This window comes from Tachyglossus aculeatus, chromosome 3 (assembly GCF_015852505.1).
Source record: "Tachyglossus aculeatus isolate mTacAcu1 chromosome 3, mTacAcu1.pri, whole genome shotgun sequence".
Lineage (NCBI taxonomy): Eukaryota > Metazoa > Chordata > Mammalia > Monotremata > Tachyglossidae > Tachyglossus > Tachyglossus aculeatus.
In genome coordinates, this window is record NC_052068.1 from 78,036,587 (window position 1) to 78,052,126 (window position 15,540).

The window sequence follows — 15,540 nt, forward strand, 5'->3', positions numbered from 1 at the left end:
GGTGCCCAAGGAGAAATTTGCTTTGAACCAATAATCTTGTTTTCTCTATCTAAGGTCTTCAAAAAGCCTGGGCTTAGGAGTCAGAGGTCATAGGTTCAAATCCCGGCCTCACCACTTGTCAGCTGTGTGAATTTGGGCAAGTCACTTAACTTCTCTGTGCCTCAGTTACCTCATCCGGAAAATAGGGATTAAGACTGTGAGCCCCATGTGGGACAACCTGATCACCTTGTATCCTCCCTGGCGCTTAGAACAGTGCTTTGCACACAGTAAGTGCTTAACAAATGTCATTATTATTATTATTATTATTATTATTATTATTATTATTATTATTCAAGGCTATTAAATAGAATATTTGAGGTGAAAAAGAGGAAATTTGCTTTACACGAAAAGACCCTTGCTTTACATGAAAAATCCCTTGCTTTAATTTCTCTACCTAAGTTACTCAAGGCTTGAAAAGACAATATATATGGGGTATAAAAAAAATTCGAATTTTGCTTCATGCCAAAACTTTCCTGCTTATTTGTTCACCTAAGGTCTTCAAGGCCTCAAAAGCCTTTGAGGTCTTTTAACTGAGAATGAGTAAGAGAGTACTTGTAATGTAAAAGGAGAAATTTGCTTCATGAAAAAATCTCCAGCTTGTGTTTCTCTACCTAGGGTCTTCAAGGTCAGAAAAGAGAATATTTGAGGTGAAAAAATGAGAAAGTTGCTTAATGTAAACCATCTCCATCTTTTCTTTCTCTACCTAAGGTCATCAAGACCTCAAGAGACTAACTGAGGCGAAAAGGAGAAAGTTTCATGCACACAATCTCCAGCTTGTATTTCTCTAAGGTCTTCAAGGCCTCAAAAGAGAATATTTCAAGTGGAAAAGGAGAAATTTGCTTTGTGTAAACAATTCCCTGCATTCATTTTTCTAAATAAGATCTTCAAGGCATGAAATAATAATATATGTTAAAGAAGGAGAATTTTGCTTAATGAAAAAACTGGCCTGCTCATTTGTCCACCATAGGCCTTCAAAGAGAATATATGAGGTGAAAAATGATCAATTTACATCATGCAAACAGTCTCCAGCTCTTATTTCTGTAAGATCGTCAAGGTCTTTCAAGAGAGCGGTTTAGTGAAAAGGGAGAAATTTGCTTCATGTGGTAGTAATATCTTCTGTTATTACTCCACTTCAGGCCTTCAAGGCTTTTTACCTGAGAATGAATAGAGAACATTTGAGGTGCAAAAAGAGAAAGTTGCTTCATGCAAACCATCTCCAGCTTTTATTTTTCTAAGATCTTCAAGGCCTTAAAAGGAAATGTGTGAGGTGAAAAAAGATAACATTGCTTCATGCAATCTCCAGCTTTTATTTCTCTACAAAAAGGTCTTCAAGGCCTTAAAAGAGACTATTTTAGGTTAAAAAAAATTGCTTCATGCAGTTACACTTCCTATGCGTTACTCCACGTCAGGCCGTCAAAGCCTTTTAATTGAGAATGAATAGAGAGTTTTTGAGGTGTAGAAGGAGAAATTTGCTTCATGCGAACAATCTCCAGCTTTTATTTCTCTACCAAAGGTCTTCAGGGCCTCAAAAGAGAATATTTGAGGCTTAAAAGAAGAAATATGGTTCATGAAAACCATCTCCTTTCTGTCATTTGTCTACTTAATGTCGTCAAGACCTGAAAAGATAAAATTTGAGGTTAAGAAGAAATTTGCTTCACGCAAGCAATCTCCTACTTTTATTTCTCTACTACTTAAGGTCTTCAGGGCCACAAAAGAGAATATTTGAAGGGAAAATGGAGAAATTTCCTTCATACAAAATCATCTCCTACTTTCATTTACCTAATGTCTTCAAGAACTGAAGAGAGAATATTTGAGGTTTAAAAGGAGAAATTTACTTCAGGCAAATAATCTCCTACTTTCATATCTCTACCTAAGGTCTTCAAGACCTAGAAAGAGAATTTTTGTTTCAAAAAAGGTCAAGTTTTCATCATGCAAACAATCTCCTGCTTTTGTATTTCTACCTGAGGACCGGGTAAGGTAATATATTGGGTTAAGAAAAGAGAAGCAGCATGGTTCAGTGGAAAGAGCATGGGCTTTGGAGTCAGAGGTCATGGGTTCAAATCCCAGCTCTGCCACTTGTCAGCTGTGTGACTTTGGGCAAGTCACTTAACTTCTCTGGGCCTCAGTTACCTCTGTAAAATGGGGATGAAGACTGTGAGCCCCCCGTGGGACAACCTGATCACCTTGTAACCTCCCCAGCACTTAGAACAGTGTTTTGCACATAGTAGGTGCTTAATAAATGCCATCATCATTATTATTATTATTAGATATTTGGTTCATACAAAACCTCACCTCATTATTTTCCCATCTAAGGTCTTCAAGACCTGAAGAGAAAATGTATGAACTGGAAATGGGAAACTTTGGTTCATGCGGAAACATCTCCTGTACATTAGTTCATTTAAGGCCTTCAAGGCCTTTTGAAAGACAATTAATACAGAATATTGGTAGTGTAAAGGAGAAATTTGCTTCATGCAAAAACATCTGCTTTTATTTCTCCACCTAAAGTCTTTAAGGCCTGAAAGAATATTTGAGGTGAGAAAGAAGGAAAGGAGATGCAGAAACATCTACTGTGCATTAGTCCATCTGTGGTCTTCAAGTCCTTTTAATAGAGAATATTTGAGATGAAAAAAGGAGAAAATTGCTTCATGCAAACACTCTCCTAATGTTCTGTTTCAGGTGTTCAAGGCCTGAAGAGAAAATATATGACCTGGAAAAGGAAACATTTGCTTGATGTGGAAACATCTTCTGTGTGCTAGTCCTTTTTAGATCTTCAAGGCCTTTTATTAGCGAATGAATAGAGAATATTTGATTTGAAAAAGGAAAATTTCCTTCAGGTAAACTACCTCCTGCTATAATTTTGTTACCCTAAAGAATTCAAGCTAAAGTAATCCTAAAGTAATCATAGCTGCACCACTTGTCAGCTGTGTGACTTTGGACAAGTTACTTAACTTCTCTGTGCCTGTTACCTCATCTGTAAACTGGGGATTAAGACTGAGCCCCAAGTGGGACAACCTGATCACCTTGTAACCTCCCCAGCGCTTAGAACAGTGCTTTGCACATAGTAAGCACTTAATAAATGCCATAATTATTATTATTATTCAAGGCCAGAAAAGAGAATATTCTGGTTGAAAAAGAAATTTTCTTCATTTGGAAAAATCTTCTTTTTATGTCACCTCTCGATTTTAAGTCCTTTTAACTTGCAAATGAACAGAAAATATTTGTTACGCAAGTGTAATAAGTTGCTTCATGAAAAGAAAATATATCCCACCTATTTTTCCTCCTATGGTGTCCAAGGCCTGGAAAGACGATACTTATGAGTTGGGAAGGAGAAGTTTTGCTTCATGCAGAAAACGTTACTGTTTGTTCCTCGGCCTTCAAAGTCTTTTATAGAGAATTTAGAGAACATATACAAGGTGGAAAAGGAGAAATGTACTTCATGTGAACAATCTCCTGCTTGAATTTGTCTACCTAGGTCTTCAAGGCATGAAAAGACAATATATGAGATTGAAAAAGGAGAAATCTGCTTCATTCAAAAACTGGCTTGATCATTTTCCTACCTAAGGTCTTCAAGGCCTGTAAAGAGCATAGATGGGGTTATAAAAAGTAGATATTGGCTTCATGTAAACACTCTTCTAATGTACTGTCCAAGGTCTTCGAGGCCTGAAGAGAAATAAATGAAACCAGAAAAGGAAAAATTTGCTTCTTGCAGACACATCTCCTATGCATTTAGTCCACTTCGAGTCTTCAAGTCCTTTTAATTGATAGTGATTCAAGATTATCAGAGGTGAAAAAGGAGAAATTTGCTTCATGCAAACAACCCTTCTGCTTTTATTCTTCTACCTCAGGTCTTCAAGGCCTGAAAAGAAAATATTTGAAGTGGAAAAAGGGAAATTTGCTTTTCGCAAAATCCCTCCCATCAATGTGTCCACCTAAGATCTTCAAGACCTGATGAGAAAATATATGAACTGGAAAAGGAGAAATTTTCTTCATACAGAAATGTCTCCTGAAAAGAACTGCACCTGCAGCCTTCAAGGCCTTTTAATTGAGAATGAGTGAAAAAGGAATTTATATTGATGCCTGTCTACTTGTTTTATTTCGTTTTGTTGTCTGTCTCCCCCTTTCTAGACAGTGAGCCCATTGTTGGGTAGGGATTTTCTCTGTTGCCAAATTGCACTTTTCAAGCACTTAGTACAGTCCTCTAAACACAGTAAGTGCTCCATAAATGTAACCAAATGAATGAATAAGTGCTGTGGAACTGAGTGGGTTGAATAAAGTGCAAAGGTGACACAGGCTGGAAAGGGATTTGAGGAAATGAGTCCTTAGACGGGGTAGGCCTCTTGGAGGTTATGGGATTTTAAATTAGGTTATGAAGGTGGGGAGAGTGATCATCTGTTGGATATAAAGGGGGAGGGAGTTGCAGGACATGGGTGATGGGTTGGAGGAGAGATAGATGAGATCGAAGCATAGTGACTAGTTTGGCATTGGAGGAGTGAAGTGAGCAGTCAGGGTTGTCGAAGGAAATCAGTGAGATAAGATAGGAAAGGGCAAGCTGACTGAGTGCTTTAAAGTCAATGTTAAGGAGTGTCTGTTTGATGTGGAGGTGTATGGGCAATCACGGGAGGTTCTTTAGAACTGGGGAAACATGGCCTGAACGGTTTTTCCTTGTTTCAGAGAGTCCTTTCATCACTCCCTCTCTCTGTTCCATGAACTTCCCCTTCCTGCCACTCTGGCCTGTAGCTGGGGAAAGACCAGACATGTGATTGGCAGGTGGAGTAGCCCATGCGGGAGGATAATAATAATAATAATAATAGTTATTATTATCACGGTATTTGTTAAGTGCTTACTATGTGCCAAGCACCATTCTAAGAACTGGGGTAGATACAAGGTAATCAGGCTGTCCCATGTGGGGCTTACAGTCTTAATCCCCATTTTACAGATGAGGTAACTGAGGCACAGAAAAGTGAAGTGACTTGCCCAAGGTCAGCTGCTCTTGCGCAACACAAGAGACCAGGACAACAAAGCTTGGGTGAATGGGTCTCCCTGCTCTGTGGTGGCATCTTTTCTACATATCTCTCTCCCACTCTTCTCTCTCATCTCTCTATCCATTAATTACAGGAATAATAATTCTGGTATTTATTAGGCCCTCACTATGCGCCGAACGCTGTACTAATGCTGAGATAGATACAATGTAATCAGATGTCATGATCCCTGTCATATTAGTCACAATCCCTGTTTTACATGGGACTCATAGACTAAGGAGGAAAGAGAACAGGTGTAATAGTTATTAATGATAATTGTGGTATTTGTTCACTCATTCAATCATATTAAGCACTTTCTGTGTGCAGAGGACTGTACTAAGCACAGTGCTTACTTATATTCCAGGCACTGTACTAAGTGCTGAGGTGGATACAAGCAAATCAGGTTGGATGCAATTCCTGTCACTCATTCAGTTGTATTTATTGAGTGCTTACTGTGTGCAGAGCACTGTACTAAGAGCTTGGAAAGTACAATACAGCACTGAAGAGAGACAATCCCTGTCCACAATGATGCATACAGTCTAGAGGGGGGAAGCCCGCATGAGGCTCACAGTCAATCCCCATTTTACAGATGAGGTAACCAAGCACAGAGAAGTGAAGTGACTTGTCCAAGGCCACGCAGCAAACAAGTAATGGAGCCAGGATTAGAATCCAAGATCCTCTGGCTCCCAGACCTTATCCACTACACCATGCTGCTTCCCGATTAGGAAGCTGAGGTGCAGAGAAGTTAAGTGACTTGTCCAAGGCCACACAACAGGCAAGTGGCAGAGCCAGGATTAGAACTCTCTTTTCACTGGTTGTGTTCCTCTGTCTCCTTCTTCTACCTCCTTTCTGTCTCTCCTCTCTCTTTCTCCCTCGCTTTCTCCTTTTCCTTTCTCTTTCTTTCTCTTTCCTTCTCTCTCTCCCTTTCTTTCCCCCCATTCTCTTGCCTCTGCCCAATAGCATAATAATGATAATAATAGTATTTGTTAAATGCTTACTAAGTGCCAAGCACTGTTGTAAGCACTGGAGTAATCAGGTTGTCCCACCTGGGGCTCACAGTCTTAATCCCCATTTTACAGATGAAGGAACTGAGGCGCAGAGAAGTGAAGTGACTTCCCCAAAGTCACACAGCAGACAAGTGGCAGAGCTGGGATTAGAACCCATGACTTCTGACTCCCAAGCCTGTGCTTTTTCCACTGAGCCACGCTGTTTCTCTAAGGGGGACTTATAATAACAATAATAATATTGATAATAATAAGGATGGTATTTATTAAGTGCTTACTATGTGCAAAGTACTGTTCTAAGCTCTGGGGAGGTTACAAGGTGATCAGGTTTTCCCACAGGGGCTCACAGCCTTAATCCCCATTTTCCAGATGAGGTAACTGAGGCACAGAAAAGTGAAGTGACTTGCCCAAAGTCACACAGCTGACAATTGGCAGAGCCGAGATTTGAACCCACTACTTCTGACTCCAAAGCCCGGGCTCTTTCCACTGAGCCACGCTGCTTCTCTGCTGCTGCTGCCGCTGCTTCTTCTAAGCTACCACACAGCTTATGCACTCGATGGGGGCTGGGTATGAAGGGAGGTAGTGATTTTGCAGTTCATCAGTGTTAATTGCTGGGATCAGGCCTTCCAAATCCAACCCAGAGATAGAAATCTAGTGATGCTGCACTCTGTTGCTCCCTGCTTTGAAGCCCCTGCTGTTTTGGAGCTCTGGTCTGTCTGGTTATGTGGAAGACAACAGTTTAGGTTTTTTAATTTTTTTGTGGTTTTTCTTTGTTTAATTTTCATTTCTTATAGCTCTTCTCTCAGTTTTCGCAAGAAAATGAGAAAGACCCCAGCTTCCCAACTCTGACTCAACCACTCTATTATACAATAAATACCCCCTCTGGACTGTAAGCTTGTTGTGGACAGGGAATGTGTCTGTTTATTGTTGTAGTCTATTTTCCCAGCTGCTTAGTACAGTGCTCTGCATACAGTAAGCACTCAATAAATACTATTGAATGAATGAAATGTGATTGAATGAATTGAATGAACAAATGAATACTTAATAATTGTGAGCCCCTGTGAGGGACAGGGACCGAATTTCATTCCCACCTGTGTATTTTCTCCCAGTATTTAGCACAGTGCTTTGCATAGAATAAGTGCTTAATAAATACCACTACTACTAACAGTGGCTTACCAATGGCTGAAGGCCCAGTGGCTTCTCCTGCTGTTGAGATTTCAGAGCTAGTTTGTTCTGTGACCACAAATTGCAACCATTCTCCATATCAGCTATGCTGCAATATTTGCCCCTGGGGTACTGAATGAGAGAGTGTGGACTTTTTAATGGTATTTGTTAAATGCTTACTATGTGCCAGGCACTGTACTAAGTGCTGGGATAGATACAACTAATTAAATTGGACACAATTCCAGTTCCATATGGGCTCACAGTCTAAATCAGAAGGAGGAAAATTTAATCCCCATTTTACAGATGAAGAAACTGAGGCATAGAGAAGTTACTTGCCCAAGGTCATAAGAAACAGCAAGGCCTATAGGAAAGAACACCCTCCTGAGAGTCAGAGGACCTGGCTTCTAATCCCTACTCTGTCACTTGTCTGCTGTATGACCTTGTCCAAGTCACCTCACTTCTTTATGCCTCAGTTATCTCATCTGTAAAATGGGGATTAAGCTTGTGAGCTCCATGTGGGACAGGGACTGTGTCCAGCCTGATATCTTGTACTACCCCAGTGCTTAGTATGACACCAGTGCTTAGTGCTTAGGACAACTCCTTGAACAAGTCATCTACACACGCTGCCTCGAATTCCTCAACACCAACTCTCTCCTCGACCCCCTCCAGTCTGGCTTCCGTCCCTACATTCCATGGAAACTGCCCTCTCAAAGGTCACCAATGACCTCCTGCTTGCCAAATCCAACGGCTCATACTCTATCCTAATCCTCCTCGACCTCTCAGCTGCCTTTGACACTGTGGACCACCCCCTTCTCCTCAACACGCTATCCAACCTTGGCTTCACTGACTCCGTCCTCTCCTGGTTCTCCTCTTATCTCTCCAGTCATTCATTCTCAGTCTCTTTTACAGGGTCCTCCTCCCCCTCTCATCCCCTTACTGTGGGGGTTCCTCAAGGTTCAGTTCTTGGTCCCCTTCTGTTCTCGATCTACACTCACTCCCTTGGTGACCTCATTCGCTCCCACGGCTTCAACTATCATCTCTATGCTGATGACACCCAAATCTACATCTCTGCCCCTGCTCTCTCCCCCTCCCTCCAGGCTCGCATCTCCTCCTGCCTTCAGGACATCTCCATCTGGATGTCTGCCCGCCACCTAAAACTCAACATGTCCAAGACTGAACTCCTTGTCTTCCCTCCCAAACCCTGCCCTCTCCCTGACTTTCCCATCACAGTTGATGGCACTACCATCCTTCCCGTCTCACAAGCCCGCAACCTTGGTGTCATCCTCGACTCTGCTCTCTCGTTCACCCCTCACATCCAAGCCGTCACCAAATTCTGCCGGTCTCAGCTCCTCAACATTGCCAAGATCCACCCTTTCCTCTCCATCCAAAATGCTACCCTGCCCATTCAAGCTCTCATCCTATCCCGTCTGGACTACTGTATCAGCCTCCTCTCCGATCTCCCATCCTCTGGTCTCTCCCCACTTCAATCCATACTTCACGCCGCTGCCCGGATTGTCTTTGTCCAGAAATGCTCTGGGCATGTTACTCCCCTCCTCAAAAATCTCCAGTGGCTACCAATCAACCTATGCATCAGGCAGAAACTCCTCACCCTGGGCTTCAAGGCTCTCCATCACCTCGCCCCCTCCTACATCACCTCGCCCCCTCCTACCTCACCTCCCTTCTCTCCTACAGCCCAGCCCTCACCCTCCCCTCCTCTGCCACTGATCTCCTCACTGTGCCTCGTTCTCGCCTGTCCCGTCATCGACCCCCGGCCCACGTCGTCCCCCTGGCCTGGAATGCCCTCCCTCCCCACATCCGCCAAGCTAGCTCTCTTCCTCCCTTCAAGGCCTTACTGAGAGATCACCTCCTCCAGGAGGCCTTCCCAGACTGAGCCCCCTCCTTCCTCTCCCCCTCCTCCCCCTCTCCATCCCCCCTGCCTTACCTCCTTCCCTTCCCCACAGCACCTGTATATATGTATATATGTTTGTACATATTTATTACTCTATTTATTTATTTATTTTACTTGTACATATTTATTCTATTTATTTTATTTTGTTAATATGTTTTGTTTTGTTCTCTGTCTCCCCCTTCTAGACTGTGAGCCCACTGTTGGGTAGGGACCGTCTCTATGTGTTGCCACCTTGTACATCCCAAGCGCTTAGTACAGTGCTCTGCACACAGTAAGCGCTCAATAAATATGATTGATTGATTGATTGATTAGTACAGTGCCTGGCACATATTAAGTGCTTAACAAATGCCATTAAAAAGAAAAAGAAAAAAGGAAATAAAGGGCTACACAGCAGACAAGTAGAGAGGTTGGGATTAGAACCCATGTCCTCTGATTCCCAGGCCTGTACACTCTCCACTAGACCACTCTATACAAACTACCACAGTTACTGTAAAATCAACTGAAGTCCATGTTCTACTGTCAATAAAACATAACTTTCCCCCTTAGCAAGCCACTTGTTCTTGAGAATACTCTTCAATGATAATTGGCTAGAAAACGTGCTTGACTATATCTTCATATCTTCATGAACAAACTGAGCAGATATGAAAGATATTCTCTCAAAAACACATTCATGGATACAGTATCCAACTTTCAATTGGAGAACTCTCACCTATTAGTCTCTCACCTATTACATTATTACGTTATGTAATAATGTTAATAAGGTTATTATGCCTCACCTATTTATAAACTTCTCGAGGGCAGGGAGTGTGTTTTTTGACTTTTATTGTATTCTTTCAAGCAGCACTTGGCAAACAGTAGGCATTCAATAAACATTGATGCTGATGTTTTTCATTAAAAAAATTAAAGGAAATGTCAAGCAACTTAAAAAGAGGTAAAGATTTGATCATTTCCTAAAGGAAAGTTTTAGAGTTAACCTGATATGAATAATAAGAATCTTAGTCCAGGCTGAGATTTTTCACTGATGGAGGTCTCAGGACATGGGACAAATCAAAACTTAAGTAGAAGCTTTGAAAGAATGTGATGAAGATAATATGTTGGCTATGTCAGGTTTTCATATTCCTGTAGTGCTGTCAAAAAATTATAATAGGAAAAATCTCAAGCATTCATTCATTCATTCATTCATATTTGTTGGGTGCTTACTGTGTACAGAGCACTATACTAAGCACTTGGGAAAATGTAATACAGCAATAAAGAGTGACAATCCCTGCCCACAACGAGTTCTCAGTCTAGGGGGGTGGAGACAGACATCATTACAAATAAACAGATATCAGTATAAATAAATAAAATTACAGATATATGTATATAAGCACTGTGGGGCGGGGGGAGGTAGAGCAAAGGAAGTAAGTCAGGGCAATGCAGATGGGAGTGGAAGGTGAGGAAAAAATGGGGCTTAGTCTGGGAAGGTCTCTTGGAGGAGATGTGCCTTCAGTAAGGCTCTGAAGGGGATAAGGTGGGGTGGAAGAATAATTGTGTGCCAGATTTGAGGAGAGAGGGTGTTCCTGGCCAGAGGTAGGACGTGGGCCAGGGGTTGGCGGCGGGACAGGTAAGATCAGTGCACAGTGAGAAGGTTAGCACCAGAGAAGCAAAGTGTGCGGGCTGGGTTGTAGAAGGAGACAAGTTGAGGTAGGAGGGGGCGAGGTGATGGAGGGCTTTAAATAATAATAATAATAATAATTATAATGGCATTTATTAAGTGCTTACTATGTGCAAAGCACTGTTCTAAGCTCTGGGGAAGTTACAAGGTGATCAGGTTGTCCCCCGGGGGGCTCACAGTCTTAATCCCCATTTTACAGATGAGGTAACTGGGGCCCAGAGAAGTGAAGTGACTTGCCCAAAGTCACACAGCTGACAATTGGCAGAGCCGAGATTTGAACCCATGACCTCTGACTCCAAAGCCCGGGCTCTTTCCACTGAGCCACGCTGCTTCTTTAAAGCCAACAGTGAGGAGTTTTTGCTTAATATGGAGTTGGATAGGCAATCACTGGAGAATTTTGAGGAGGGGGGTGACATGTCCTGAATGTTTCTGTAGAAAGATGATCAGGGAAGTGGAGTGAAGTATGGACTGGAGTGGGGAGAGGCAGGAGGTTGGGAGGTCAGAAAGGAGGCTGATTCAGTAATCTAGATGGGATAGCATGCATGATTGTATTAACGTGGTAGCAGTTTGGATGGAGAGGTAAGAGTGGATTTTATCGATGTTGCGAAGGTGAGAAGCACAAACTGAAGTGTTAGAAGTTATTTTTCTTAATCTTTTTCAAAAGATGTTAACATTCTAGCAAAAAAACAAGGTGGATGTAGCTCATGGACTCTGTTTTTGCTTTCCTTTGCTGCTCTCCTATCACATCTGTAGTTACTAAAATGATCCTAATCTCTCCCTTCCCCATGTACAGATAATTCATTTCAAATTAATTAATCATGCTTCATAATGCATTCTTGGATACAGTCCTGTCATTCCAATAGAGCCAAATCTCTCATTATCCCTGGGCAACCCTTCACCCTACACAATAGAACAGCTGTAATACATGGGAATGGACATTTTTCAATAGAGCACCAAGATCAATCGATTAATCAAAAATATGGGTTAAGCCCTTATTCTGTCCAGAGCACTGTACTGAGCACTTGGGGCAGTTCCTCAGTCTTAGTAGAAACGATCCCTGTGGTGAGGGGAGGTACAGATGGTGGGGAGGCTGCAGGAATCTTGGCTTTGGAAAGAAGGCCCCACTCCACTACCATCACCCCTTGAAGTGTAGCCATAGACTCACAGTGCAGTGGCTGGGATATCCTCAATGGGTTTCCCCTTCCCAACTGTTCTTACCTCCACATCGTTCTGGAATCTCCCCCAGTCTTAGATCTGATGCTGCCTTTTAACTTTCAGGATGGAGAGAGATGCCACATTTGCCCACAAAAAGGCAGAGCGGGCCTGCCTCCGGGTCCACCTCAGGGAGAAGTACAGACTCCCGAAGGTAAGCATTGCAACACGACATGACCAGGGGGTGAAGAGACCCCACACAAAGAACAAGGCTTGGGGCTAGAAGGATCTGAGACATGTTGCTCTGGTTTTTAACAAAGGAAGAATGGGAAACAATGCCCACCAGATCAGTACCCCAGTAAAGCAATCAGATTCTGATCCAGTCCCTCACGGCTGATGGGAAAGCAGGCTCAGGTTGCAATGGTTGTCTATGTTAGACATCTTCTTCTCACATGTTTAAAAGTCTGAAAGCTCGTTCAGCTGGTTCAGTCATTGAATAGTGTGTTATTTTTTCTAGAAAATACAACTGCACTCTTGTTCAATCATTATTGGTTGTAGTGCACCCACTGAGAGCATGGCCCTGGACTGAAGGCCATATATGTATTTATTTATTTATTTATTTATTTATTTTACTTGTACATATCTATTCTATTTATTTTATTTTGTTAGTATGTTTGGTTTTGTTCTCTGTCTCCCCCTTTTAGACTGTGAGCCCACTGTTGGGTAGGGACTGTCTCTATATGTTGCCAATTTGTACTTCCCAAGCGCTTAGTACAGTGCTCTGCACATAGTAAGCGCTCAATAAATACGATTGATCATATGTAATATTGTGATATTTTAAATTCTGGCCTAAATGGTCAGCTTTGGACTTCCCCTCATGTGCTCTTCCTCACCCTCATCTCCACCCAGTTGGCAGAGCCTAGTTGTGTAGGTTAGACTTCTGCTTACGGCAGAAGTGAGTTTGAAAGGACAGAATAATTTAAAGTACTTTATGTGAGCAACTACTGCCTGAGAACTACATTTCCCAGAATCTTCTGAGAGTGAGAACCAGTCATCCAGCTAGGCAGACCCTTTAAATTCTGGAAAGGGAACTATCTTTCTGCCTTCCTTTTTCTCTCTCTCCCTTCCTTCCTCCTTTCCCCCTTTCTTTCTCCTTCCCCCCTTCCTTTCCTCCCCTTTCTTTATCTCCTTCTCTGCATTTCTCCTTCTCTCCCTCTCTCCCTTTCCCCTCTCCCACTCCCCATTCTCTCCTTCTCTCCCTCTTTGCCTTTCCCCTTCTCTCCCTCTTCCCCATCCTCTCCTTCTTTCCCTCTCTTTCTCCTTCCCTCCCTCTCTCCCTTTCTCCCTCTCCCATCCTCTCCTTCTCTCCCTCTCTCTCTTTTTCCCTCTCCCCAGCCTCTCCCCCTTTCTTTCTCCTTCTCTCTCCCCTTTCCCTCTCCTCCCCTCCCCCTTTCCCTTTCCTTCTCCTCCCCCCTCTCCGCTCCAGCTCTCTCCCTTTCTCTCCTTCTCTCCCTCTTCCTCCCCGTCCGCTGAGTCACAGCTCTGGCAGCCTTGCTGGATAGGATAGTCTTCTCCACATGCTGACATGTAAGTATACACACTCAGAATCATGTCTTTGTCTCTAAGGAAGTTTGCTTGTGCATTAATGGTAGTCTACGCGTATATCAAAGCCTGTATATTTGGTGGAGAGTAATTGTGTGATTCTAGTATGGCTGCCCTCCATTTTCTTTCCCTGAATATTGAAAGAAACATCTGTGAGTTCTGAGTGTTTGAGAACTGTATGGAGGAATTATAATTTTTTCTCTGGCTCCTCCACACTGGTAGAAGAGCTTTCACTGAATGCTCTTGGATGTCATTGAAGTCCTGTGACTTAAGAGATTGATCTTAGCCATGTTAAGGAACTCCGAGTCCAGCGCAGTAATGATGCAATCCCATGACTCTCTTGATCCTCGGCACCCTGCAATAGCCATCTTATCTCTTTGGGGATACCTAATGCTAATATGTTATTCATTTAGTCATTGAGTTAATTTGTGCTGTTAATCAAAACTTGCATAATTGTCAGAGGACTGTTTCTATGTCAGTCGGCACCAGTGCTGCCTGACCTTGACTGCAACCTTTTGTAAATGAGCAGGGCCAGTGTCCTTGAATTTGCTTTGTTCAGGAACATCTAGAATGCTATCCCAAGCAACTAAGGCTTTTACCAGTGGTAATGATAGGACTCTGAAACTCCTTGCAGAACCATTCAGCCTCCTTTAAGTATTTTTTTATGGTATTTGTTAAGTGCTTACTATGTTCCAGGCACTGTACTGTGCCCTGGGGTAGATAAAAGCTAATTAGTTTGGACACAGTCCTTGTCCTATGTGGGTTTCACAGTCTTAATCCTCATTTTTTACAAATGGGTTAACTGAGGCACAGAGAAGTTAAGTGACTTGCCCAAGGTCACAGCAGACAAATGGTGGCGCTGAGTTTAGAACCCAGGTCCTCTGACTCCCACGCCATGCTCTTTCTACTCGGCTATGCCGGGTCCTCTAGTTTTTCTTTGAATGGAGCATCCAACTTCACATCTTCTGAATATCCTCACTTTGATAAAATGCCCCAGTGGAGCCTTGATTACTTCTACAGGATATGAGACCAAAGGCTTATGAGATCAAAGACTACCAATATGCCCATTTTCCCCAGAACCCGCAAGAGGCCACCTTCACAGGATCCAGACAGAGGAATTCAGGGGATGGAGAGGAGCTTACTCTCCCAAACCACAACTAAGACAGAAAAACTCAGCTAGAGGAGAGAGGCCAACTGACATCCTCCCTGAGGTACTCACAGGTCAGGTGTGGGGTTCTAGAATAGGCCATTATGGGAAGAGATGTAACTTTTGGGTATGACTGAAAGAAGCATAGCTTAGACCCTCAGTGAATACTCCCTTTTTGTTTTTTTTTCATTCACATTTTTCAGTGTTGGCTGAGTTGGAAATAATGGCAGGTTGGACTTGTGATGTGTCCAGTGAATTCAAAAGTACCTAAAGCAACTCTTCAGGTGGCATTTGTGTAATTGCTGGTGATCACAGACTGGGGTCCTAATTCGACCATTAATCCTAGAAATGTAATTTTTTGATAATCAGCAAAGGAGCAACTTTCCATCTTGCTTTTTTATTGACATATTTCACTGTTGGCTGAGTCACAGGTGATGGTATGTTAGCAATCCCTGAAGTTTGTCCAAATGCATTCAATGGATTCAGGGAGTAACTAAAGCAAACATTTAATCAATCAATCGTATTTATTGAGTGCTTACTGTGCCCAGTAAGGTACAACAGAGTTGGTATGCATGGTCCCTGGCAACAATGAGCTTACAGTCTAGAGGACTGTAAGCAGTTTTTCAGATGGCATTTGATTAATTGTTGGTGATCCTGGAATAATCCATTAGTATTACCTTTGAAATTCTTTGATATGAGGCAGAAGAGCAACTTTAGAACACTGGAGGATCCTCTCCTTTCCATTTCACTCTTGATGGAGATGGAGGTTGTGGTGGTTTAGGTCTCCTGACCATCTTCTCAATGTCCTTAGTGAATCCTCTGATTGCCTCTGAGAGTTCTCATTCAGCTCT

General features: G+C 42.6%; 1 protein-coding gene across 4 annotated transcripts in view; it reads left to right on the top strand.

The window, feature by feature from the left end:
- The window catches only part of CPLX4 (complexin 4), a 39,923-nt gene that overhangs the window by 5,532 nt on the left and 18,851 nt on the right, over positions 1-15,540 (top strand). For 2 of the 4 annotated variants that reach the window (XR_005449824.1, XR_005449822.1), the window contains exon 1: positions 13,394-13,527. Coding sequence is in view for 1 of the 4 variants with exons in the window: in XM_038744058.1 (XP_038599986.1) it covers positions 12,067-12,154 (88 nt within the window). In the remaining 3 variants the exon portion in view is untranslated. Of the gene's footprint in view, positions 1-12,066; positions 12,155-13,393; positions 13,528-14,619; positions 14,748-15,540 lie in introns of those variants that run through there. The other 2 variants (XR_005449825.1, XM_038744058.1) reach the window with 2 other exon arrangements.